General features: G+C 55.5%; 5 protein-coding genes across 5 annotated transcripts in view; 3 read left to right on the top strand and 2 right to left on the bottom strand.

Annotated features, from left to right (window-relative positions):
- VDBG_05312 (predicted protein) overlaps nucleotides 1-225 on the top strand; it is a gene marked incomplete at both ends in the record, with an annotated part of 1,135 nt that extends 910 nt beyond the window's left edge. Inside the window, one exon of the mRNA XM_003004153.1 lies at nucleotides 4-225. Coding sequence (XP_003004199.1) covers nucleotides 4-225 — 222 coding nt within the window. The remainder of the gene's footprint in view (nucleotides 1-3) is intronic.
- Nucleotides 226-1,123: 898 nt separating this feature from the next.
- On the bottom strand, nucleotides 1,124-3,039 carry VDBG_05311 (polyamine transporter 3; the record flags this gene model as incomplete). Its single annotated transcript, XM_003004152.1, has 5 exons — nucleotides 1,124-1,823; nucleotides 2,071-2,192; nucleotides 2,248-2,661; nucleotides 2,733-2,911; nucleotides 2,994-3,039. The coding sequence occupies 5 exons, from the start codon at nucleotides 3,037-3,039 to the stop codon at nucleotides 1,124-1,126; spliced, it is 1,461 nt and encodes a 486-aa protein (XP_003004198.1).
- A 682-nt stretch (nucleotides 3,040-3,721) lies between these two features.
- Nucleotides 3,722-4,468, bottom strand: VDBG_05310 (hypothetical protein; the record flags this gene model as incomplete). Its single annotated transcript, XM_003004151.1, has 4 exons — nucleotides 3,722-4,010; nucleotides 4,061-4,128; nucleotides 4,190-4,321; nucleotides 4,374-4,468. 4 exons carry the CDS (start codon nucleotides 4,389-4,391, stop codon nucleotides 3,818-3,820), a joined length of 411 nt encoding a protein of 136 aa, XP_003004197.1.
- A 533-nt stretch (nucleotides 4,469-5,001) lies between these two features.
- On the top strand, nucleotides 5,002-5,778 carry VDBG_05309 (predicted protein; the record flags this gene model as incomplete). Its single annotated transcript, XM_003004150.1, has 5 exons — nucleotides 5,002-5,039; nucleotides 5,119-5,206; nucleotides 5,276-5,377; nucleotides 5,513-5,594; nucleotides 5,645-5,778. 5 exons carry the CDS (start codon nucleotides 5,002-5,004, stop codon nucleotides 5,776-5,778), a joined length of 444 nt encoding a protein of 147 aa, XP_003004196.1.
- Nucleotides 5,779-7,025: 1,247 nt separating this feature from the next.
- On the top strand, nucleotides 7,026-8,700 carry VDBG_05308 (conserved hypothetical protein; the record flags this gene model as incomplete). Its single annotated transcript, XM_003004149.1, has 5 exons — nucleotides 7,026-7,219; nucleotides 7,289-7,316; nucleotides 7,378-7,927; nucleotides 7,987-8,423; nucleotides 8,476-8,700. The coding sequence occupies 5 exons, from the start codon at nucleotides 7,026-7,028 to the stop codon at nucleotides 8,698-8,700; spliced, it is 1,434 nt and encodes a 477-aa protein (XP_003004195.1).
- Between the last annotated feature and the right edge of the window lie 1,456 nt (nucleotides 8,701-10,156).

The raw sequence follows: 10,156 nt of genomic DNA, 5'->3' as shown, positions 1-10,156 counted from the left end.
GAGGATTGTCGACGAGGAGGACGAGGAAGGACTGCCCCCACCGACGACGTTGTCACCCATGTCCCAAGACCATCACCGTCGAGCCCGTCCCCTTACCCTACTGGCAACAACGGCACCCTCCCCAGTGGTGTTCCCAAGCCCACCGGTGCCCCTGTTTACAACCCTGTTTACAAAGCGCACCCCGCTTCAGCAACGCAAGCCCCAGAGGCTCGTCTAAGTCTCTGATCCGGAGACGTCGCAGCCCTTCTCCCCCAGAAGCGTGTTGTATATGGAAGTGTAGATTCTATATGTCAAGCTCCCTCTTTCTTCGTATACGAGAAGAATCTATGAATTCATGACAACCTTCGTTTTTCTTTTTTTTTTTTTGCACAGTTTCAAAGCAGGTGATTGATAGAACTTTCCTCGGCCAACTCCCTGGAGAGCCGGAATGCGGTGTTTATCGGGAGGAATATGTTCTATAGCGTTGCAGCCGGGTGGTCTGGCCCCAACTGGTTAAGGAAAAAACAGTTGTTTTCATTTCGTTCCCATGTCTGACAACATGTTGGGCTCTCTTTTACTCGCTTCTCGTAGCAATGGGGATGCGGTTTGTGGTCAAGACCGTATGGTTGGATCTATTGATGTGTGTATGTGTATGTCTTGTGAATCATCATTTTTATTCGATCCATGTCATCTATACCTTTGCTCAGGGGCAATCACGAATCGTGTAGATCAGACGGCGTTGGTCAATGCAGCCTGCAGTTATTTGTTTATTCATGCGTGATCAGTCCGAAAGATTGACCGGGATGACGGGTGCGGCTGGTGGCTTGGACGCAGACTTGTCGGACGAACGTGCCTTGCTTCATGCGATCGAGCCAGAACATGCTCCTTCGGGAAGGGCTCGCGTAACCGTCTTTGTCTGTTCCCGGGGCCTATCATGCATCGGCTACATGTGCTATGGAAGCCTGATACACTGCGATCAATGTCCGTATAAGCTTAGCATCCGCCCCAAGGCAGGTATCACATGTCATATTATGGTCATGGGTTGTATTCGTCTCGCACTGCAACCCAAGAGCCAAGCGTATGGGGAATCTGGCGTGGCAACCGCAGATCCAGGCCTGTCCCATCCAATCTACCTCTATCCAGCTCAAACGCCCGCACCCCTTGGCGACGCCTGTCGCGCATCTTCGGCGGCGGCAGCGGCAGCAGCAGCAGCAGCTTGCTCCCGCCTTCGCCGGCGCCAATCGGCCTCCCGCTCCCTCTCATCCTCTTGCTGTCTAAGCGCAATGCAAAACGGTGACGCCGCGGGTATGCGGTCCCCCTTCCATATGAAAATAAACGGGATCGGCACCATGACGGCACTCAGGCCGCCGAGCAGGGCGCACGCGCCCGCGACACCGAGGCGGTCGAACAGCGGCCGCGTGGCGAGGGGCAGGACGACGGCGAGGAAGGACCGGGCCATGGAGGCGGCGGCGTTGGCGGACGCGGCAAAGGATTCGTAGGCGTCCGTGAGGTAGTTGAGGAGCGCCATGAAGATCAGCATGAAGCCCGCGCCAAAGGGGAGGCCGGCGAGCATGGGGACCCAGAAGGGAAGGGAGGGGCGGGCGGTGAAGCCGAGCCAGAAGAGGGAGGCTACAAAGAGGGGCCCGCCGACGCAGGCGAGGGGAAGGCGGCGTACTTCTTCTTTGCGAAGGGCGGGATGGCGCCGGCGGAGGCGCGTCAGGGTCGGGTCGTAGGCGAAGAAGAAGGGGAGGTTGAGGAGAGAGCCGCCGCCGATGGGGAGTAATGCGAGACCCGTGGGGCCGGGGTCCGAGACCGTAGAGCGTGTTGAAGATGATCGGGAAAGGCTTGGAAGGACATGTAGAAGATGGTATAGATCAAGGCGAGGTAGGCACAGGAGCAGGAGACATTGGGCTCGCAGGCGATCATGGGGGGGGGCCTTAGTCAGTACCACGGTGACAAGCTGGTGAAGATCCGTGTGCTCGAGATCGCGTGCTGCGCACGATGTGAGCGTTGCCTTCTGGGTCTAGTTTTCGTAGATGTGCGGCGCGGCGGGCGAGCAGGATTGAGGCTGATGTCTCGGGAAGATAGAACAGGAGAGGAATCAAGGTAGCACCGGCGTAGATGAGCCCGATCCAGAAAGTCCACCGCCAGCCGATAGACGGCGAGCAATAGCCTGAGATGATGGGGGCGAAGAGAGGTCCGAAGCAGGTAGTCTGTAAGTCAAGGTATAAATACGTGGGCAGATATAAAGACGCGAGCAGGACGTACAGCCATGAAGAACGACATAGCACGGCCGCGAGTCTCGTGGTTTCCGTATATGTCCGCCATGATGCCCGGAACGACAGCTATCGGAGCGCTAGCGAAGACGCCAACAAAGAGACGGAACACATTCAGCGCCGCAAAATTGGGCGCGAGAGCGCAAGCTAACGTCCATACGGTGAACAGAATGAAAGTCACGTTGGTGATGATGCGGCGGCCAAAGTGTTCACTCAGAGGCCCCCAGAGGATGGGTCCGAAGAAGTAGCCGATCATGAAAACGCAGATGGGCAGGATCTGGCCTTGCGGCGAAGCAATGTTCCACTGTTCCGATATATACGGGATGGCATTGGATGGCAAAGCCGATCCCATGGTGCTATTGATGATGAGCATCATGGTGAGGAGCAAGATGAGGAGCTTTCTAGTCTGGTGGTCGTCAGTCGTTTCTCGTGGACAAGCTGCTGTATCCAAACAGTCTGGCTAATGTTTGTGCTCACGCTGGACCAGTTATAGGGGTTTTCAGGATCGTCGTCTTCCCATGATACTATTGTCTTCTCTTCGTCTTCTCCGGATGTGCATGGCAGGCCATTGTGCATCTCTTTCTCCTCGAGACTTTGCCTTGGTCGCTCGCCGGGAGTTTTGGCGTCTGCGCCCGCTGGGTCAGGATGCCGAACGGCTTCGAATGGTGTTATTATGTGATATTCTTGCAAACGAGAGTAGGGGCCATCAGTGGAAGCCGGACCATAAGATTGACTTACCCTCAACGACATCCCTAGTGCTTTGATATTCGTTACTCTGAGACATGTTCAATTGGCATTGTTGTTGGTAATTACGGCCCAATATACTAAGGGCAACGTCGACTCCTCCAACATAAGACGTGTTACACGGTGTTGCCAAGCATGTAGATGGAAGGGCGCAGATGTGTAGGCCCGTGACGGAAAACTGGATAAAAAGTGACGGGCTTACTGAACTGGGCAGGGGAAAGCCATGGCGGGCATGGTGTCCGGTTAAGAGATCAGCGCTGGCGGTATCGGTTCCTGAGGACCAGAATGTCCGCCCACATTGAGAGGTCCGATCAACGATCGACCTGCAACTCGGAACTATAGACTGAGGCGCTTTCCTATTTAGTTCCACGAAGCATTACAGTCGAGCGAGATCGGACTTAGAGCACACACAGGTGCTATTTCCATTGTCGGCCCAAGCTTGCCGGCCAAATTGACGGTCCCAGGGCTGATGATCATCACCTATGTGGCCCAGAGAAGATGCGTGAGGGGGCGTCGGCTGCAGACAGTGACGCCAGGGACTTGGCATGGGCGAGGGAACATGTTTTCCGGCCGATGGATTGACCGTCGATGAGCCGTCTCCAACCGTATCTCGGCATACTGCACGTGACAATGCGACTTTTGGCGGGCAATGGGCCAAGCGAACTTATGAAGGTATGGTTTCTGGTGAAAGCAAGGGGTCGAGGGATTGGCTCAGATGGCCACTGTCCTCGTAATACATCTTTGCGATTTTGGGTATCTGTAGATTGAATCGAACCGTCTCTGAGCTGTCGACTGAGGCCTGTTCTTGTATATTCTCTTCATGTCTCAAGGTTGATGCTTTTGCCGAACCTGGCGTATAGAGCGACCTTGAGCTCCGTCATCTCGTCTGTTGTCGACTCGAGCTTTGCCTCCAGCTTCTCGACCTCCTCCTCAATCTTGGCCGTCGCCTCGCCCAACATCTCCAAAGCTTGAGGCTGCAGGACGTTGAAAAATGTGTCGCCAATTTTGTAGCTAGGCAATCTGTCAGTAAAAGTGACATCATCAGGGCGCAGCTAGCGTACGGTACGGTGTCGTCCTCGTCAATGAGCTCGAGCTCGGTGTTCAGATCGTCGAGTTCCTCCTTCTCTTTCTGTTCGGCACAATCCGGTCAGCGGCCGCATTTGCGAAAGGTTCCAAGGGCCACCACGTACGTTCTTAACCTTGAGCTCGTCCTGTATCGCCAGTTCGCGCTGGTGCAGGCGACTGAATTTGTTGATCTTGTCCTGGTCCTCTCTGCGGACTTCGGTCTCGTCGCCGGTCGCCTCCTCGTCCTCTTTCGTGAGCTGCACAGTAATCAGCTCAGGCTACGTGTCGGTTGCTGTAGAGTCCTAATACCATTCTTCGGGTCATCATCTTGGCGACTATTGTGTGGTCGGACTCGGACTCGTGCTGGTGACGTGTGTAATCGAGGAGCTGTAACGTGACACTCTGAATCGTTGGAACTCGACAATTTGACCGACTTGGAGTAACCCCTCCATCGCGGGGACGCTGGTGGCGTGCGAATACTAAATTAACACTGTATTTCGCACATGCTGCAGGGGTTCCAACATTGCTCAGCTGCCGCCCGTTTCGCCATTATAGTCACTTCTAAGTGACTTGAAGTAAGGAATAATGTCATTGTTCATACCTAAGTATAAGTCAACTACGTCTGGGATGCCCTTAGCCTATCATCTAATTTACCTTTAAATCCATAAGACAACTGGAATTTGGCCATGTTATGTAAAACTTCGAGCAAGGTATGAGAAGACAACTGTTCTCATCTGTACAATGCTGGCCGTCGTTCACAACTTCAAGTGAGAGGAGCAATTCCGGGGCCATAGTGGTGTTCAAAGTCGCGTCAACACGACATTTCAGCCGCTATTGATAGCCACCTCGTTCCCAAGAGATGCAGGGAACGCATCGGGTCAGCACATCATATAAGCATTTTCATTTGGAGAGCCTCAGTGACAAAGTATGAACCACAATGTCGAATCAATGCGAGATCGTAGCTGCGAGCAATCCGTACTGGTCGCTGTTGCCTCAAGTTGGCCGCTCCCAATACAGACAGGGTGATAACAGGGCTCGACTGCTCACGTGACAGGGCGCCTGTCAAGTCCAAGGATGAGGCGTGGATCCAGGGACCTGGGAATGCTCGTGTGGGGCCACCTTCAGCCTTCATGCAGCCTGGGGTCAACAACAGCGCGCGGCGAATGTGCAAAACGACACTCTTTCTATAATCACTACCTCCCCTAGCACAGCACATGATGGCTCCCATCAAAAAAACGTACCCCCGGGCAACGGCAAAGAAGATTTTGAAGGCGCACTCCAACTGCAACGCCACCAAGAACCTCGATGTATTGGTGCGTTGCCCCCACGACGCGTCCCGGCGCGCTGGCTGATACAAGTTAGGTGTATCTCAACTATATGCGGTTCATGCAAACGTGAGTGTCTCATGCTTAACAACAATGTCGTCGGAACTGACTAATAGATATCAGAGTGTTGAAAGAGGCAGCAATCGACTCCAAGGCCTCTGGAGAAAGAACAATTACGCCGACGAGCGTGCGGAGGGCGACCGTAGTATGTCTGAATCATGATGATGTGATGAGCCAAGTCTAACACGACAGCAGGATGCGCTAGCCAAGTTCAAGAGCTGAGAGAAGCCGCATTTCTCCTGCCAATCATCAATATGGCCCCAAACCTAACGATCATGACGAGCCGACACGCTGCCACTACGAGTTACACGACACCAACGACGGAATGAAGAATAACAACCATGGACCAGGCGTCGGGGGCATGCCGTCGCAAAACCTATGATATAGAGGATATCTGCTCACGAAGCGCCCAACAGATCTCACAGATGACCCGAAAGGTGTCTCTGTAGTGAACTAGATTGCTGCGGAAAGAATCGTGTAGTGGTACGGCGATCGTAGTTCGTGAGAACTGGCTTGGCCAATGCTCTCTTCTGCGTGAAAGTATCGCGGTGGAAGTCGACGGTTAGATACTCGCGTCTCTAGTCTATCTATCGAGCCTGGGCCAACATCTCTTCGTGCTGTGCAGTCAGTGTAACCAGGTGGGGGATGTTGCCTTTCAGAGGCAGGCTGCAGCCATCCCAAGTATGCCTCTGGGATGGTAAGGTTAATTGAAGACAAGAATGCATAGACATATCACCATGCAATGCGTTCATCAAACCACAGTAGGTACCCATTTTTGTTTTGACGCGAGAGCTCGTGACCTTGCGGCCTGGTTCGGATGGGCCCGAGGTTGAAATGGGAGTACTGATCAGCTCAGGCGGCTGAGTGACGCAAGAGCGAACTAGCTAGTCAGAGCGGCTAGGTGGTGCCAACGCGGGGAAGGTACAAGCTGTAAGGAGCACGAGACATTCTAGGCACTACCAAAAGACGCTGCTTTCCTGGAGATGTGTGAGACCAAGTGAATGACCCTCCATATTCTTTACAGCTATGCTTGAATGACAATGATGCATTGATCATGGTGAATCGGTGTGCGCACTGGCTCGATGAGGCCAATATCCAGGTGTCTCTAGTTCTCGCTGGTTCTAGAACCCCAGCTCGACTTGCCCTAGATGACCGGCACTAAGAAAGGGTCCATGCCCAGCCTCAGCAAGCTGGGCTCTGTGGGTGCTGTGTTTGGTGCTCCAGTGGATGAGCTTCCCCCAAAGCAGGGGTCACTAGTATCCACGCTAGTACCGGGCGAAAATCGCCTGCACGTCTCCTCGACCAGCTCACTTGCCGGACTTGCTCCAGCTTCCTCCACCTGGCCAACACCACAACCACAACTCCAATTCTCGCGATCCCTTCCTAGAACCCCGAATCCTAAATCCACATTTCGTCTCTTGTCTACTGCTGGCGATCTTCTATTGCAGCTCAGTTTCGACCTGATTGCCCCCACTTCTCATCACTACTGTCTCCTACCGCACCTTCCCGTCCCGCATTCAGTTGCAAACTTTCGCGCAGCCTATCCACGCCCCCCCCAGCCCTTACGTCCTCCACAATGGCCGCCTCCGACGTTCAGAACCCTGCCGTGCAGGCCGAATCCAAGTCCCAGAAGAAGAAGAAGGCCAAGGCTGCTGCCGCCGCTGTTGAGCGCACCGAGTCGCCCGCGCCCACTGCCTCGCCTGCCGGCGAGAAGGCTACCGATGCTGGCGATGATGCCTCGGAGAGCCCCTACGTCCGTGAGCTTCAGAAGTAAGCCACATCAACACGTTCTGTTCTCATGATGCCGGATCACTGCTGACGAGAACCTCTGAATCGCAGGAATATTCGCAACATTAACAAGAAGATCGTAAGTTTCTACCTACCTTCAAGCGCTGAGTCAACCGTCGTGCTGATTCGATTTTCCACAGTCCAACATGGCCAAAACCGAGGCCGTTATTACCGAGAACCCCGGCAAGTCGCTTGAACAGCTCCTTGCCGCCAAGCTTATCAACGCCGACCAGAAGGCTCAGATCAGCAAGAAGCCCGCCCTTCTCGCCCAGCTCACCCAGAACGAGGAACAGATTGCTCAGTTCAAGAAGCTGGACTCAGAGTACCGCGCCAAGGCCCAGCAGGATAAGGCCGTCCATGAGAAGGAGAAGGCCGAGCTGAAGACCTACTACACTGAACAGATCGAGAAGGAGGTTGCCGCTGCTGTGGAGGCGGCCAAGAAGTCGTCCAAGGGTGACGTGGACACTGCCGTCTTCGAACACCTGAAGGAGGTCTCTGGCTTCCTCCGCCTTGCCGCTGCCCGTCGTGAGGACCCAGCCGGCCAGTCCGAGGATGCCGGTCGCGCCATTGAGGGAGTTCTTGGCAACATGTACGTTGGCGACGACGATGCCGCCGGCAGCATGATCGCCCTTGTTCGTGGCAGCAACGAGCGCACCTTTGACGTTGATGGCACCTTCCTGGATGTGACTTGTTAGTGTTTTCCCTCACGAGCCAATCGTGTGACATGACCGCTAACAACTGCTTTCCAGTCGCCGATCTCCGCACCTGGGCTCGTGCTTACATGAAAGAGGCCCCTCAGGTTCGACGGGCTCCCGAGACCGAGCAACTCGAGACTGAGGGTGATGCCCAACCTGCCGCTGCACCTGCTCCTGGCACTGACCTGACGGTCGCCAATGCCAGTCTCACTGAGATCACTGCTGGCGACGATGCTGCTCTTGTCAATGGTTCCGCCTCCGAGAACGCCCAAACTCCAGTTGCCAGCAACGCCGATGCCAGCAACGAGGCCGCCAATGCTGCTGGCGACAAGTGGGATACTGGTAACGACCTTGGCGCGTCCGCCATCTCCCAGGAGTGGGTCAACATCCCTCGCGACCCTGCCGAGACCGAGACTGGCCTAGAGGCCACTCCTGCCAACGCCAGCAACACCCAGTCTTGGGCTGATGACCAGCCCGAGCAGCCCGTCCAGGTAAGAGAAGTATCCTGACTGGTAGCAAAACATTCGACTAACATGTTGATAGCCCGCCGTTTCCGCTGACCCTAACGATGGTTTCCGCCAGGTGCCCGGCCGCAACCGTGGCAATGGCAACCGTGAAGGTGGCTCTGGGTTCCGTGGCGGACGTGGTCGTGGTGATTTCCGTGGTGGCCGTGGTGGATTCCGTGGTGAGGGCCGTGGTCGCGGCCGCGGACAGCGCGGCGGATCCTCGTCCACGCGCGGTGGCCCCCGCCGTAACGAAGAGTCGTAGAGACGCTCGGTTCCTCGCGGCTGTCCGACGTCTCGAGCTGTGGACAGACTCACATCTTACAGCTCTGCACGCATAGCTCGCCGACGCCTCTACACGGCCTTTTGGAGGCGCCAGGCGAAACGAGGTCGACTTCAGTCTCGGGACTAGCGACGTCACATACATTCCCTATCTCTCCCTCTTCTCCTCAGCTTTTCCACCCCACCATTTCACATTCCTCTTTGGGTAGGAGTGGCGGGTTGCAAAGCGGGTTTCCCTAATAGTCGGTTGCGGAAATGGAACAAAAAAAAGAGCGTCCGGTGGCCGATTGGTTGGTCCGGTTTCTGGACTGCGGTCTCACGGAAGGGGCGGGACGGGACGGCATGGCACCGGCGTATGGCCTGGCTTTTGTTTTTCCGGGCCTCATTGGCAATCTTTTGTTGTACAGTACCTAAAAGCATAACGCGACATTGACAGCCGAAATGATAGGCGATTCCCTGTCCAACCACCCTTTTCGGGGGGGTAGGAGGGGGGGTACGGGTGTGTGTGTGTGTGGGTGTGCATATGGGGATGGTTAATGGGTTCGGTTTGGGGTTGGGTCATCCAAGCTGATTTTCCTGATGACTGAGATGATGAAGCCCGTAAGCCCCCCCCCCATGGGGGGGGGGGGGCAAACCAGCCTTCCTGATTCGGCAATCCCCGAGGGTTCATTCTTTGTTTTCCTTTCCTCTGCCTCTCCAACCTTTGCTCGTCCAATAGAACGCTTCGCTCGTGTTGCTTCCAATGGGGGGGGGGGGACTGCCAAGAGAAATCCAATCCGTACATGATCTGGTGAGGGTGAGCAGGCGGCCACCGCATCATATCACGCGCTAACTGGGAATCACCAACCAGGCGGGGGCAGGTGGGCTCTCCGACCTTACCCTTAGACGTGCAACGCCGTCCGGTGGACGTGCTCCTCGTGGCTGGAGCAGATGTGGTGCTGGCTATACGGCTCGAGGCACCGGACGCAGAGCCTCCGGGCGAGATTCGCAAAGTAGCGGCGCGAGGACGGGTTGCAAGGCATCGTGCGTGCGTGCGCTCCTGTTTTTTTTTTCTTTCCTTCTCTTTTTTCCCTCTTGTTGGGTCTCTGCCTTCCAAGACGGCGATGGTGTCGTCTGCTCTGCAGCTCTGGGACTTGGGTCGCGCTCGGGTTAAAGCTTAGGGGTGCAGCGGGAGCGAGACCGGGAGGATCAGACCAGGGAGGAGGAATGGGTCGGAGGAAGGGGGGGGGGGAGCTTTTGTGCTGTGTCACGGAGGCTTATGCTGTAGATTTTGGAGGGCAGGATCGCGGGCGAGAAAGAGAGGGGGGGGTGCTTTATGAAGGGGGATGCATGGGCGGGCAGATATGCGAGGTTTGGAGCGTCTGTTAGTGATACCGACATTTCGACATTCTTGGGGCGGTTTACGCGGACATTTCGCTCGACGCTGGGTGCTGTTTTGT

This window comes from Verticillium alfalfae, genomic scaffold (assembly GCF_000150825.1).
Source record: "Verticillium alfalfae VaMs.102 supercont1.6 genomic scaffold, whole genome shotgun sequence".
NCBI lineage: Eukaryota > Fungi > Ascomycota > Sordariomycetes > Glomerellales > Plectosphaerellaceae > Verticillium > Verticillium alfalfae.
The sequence above is the reverse complement of the archived record's forward strand: the minus strand, read 5'-3'. Positions and strand labels throughout refer to the sequence as shown.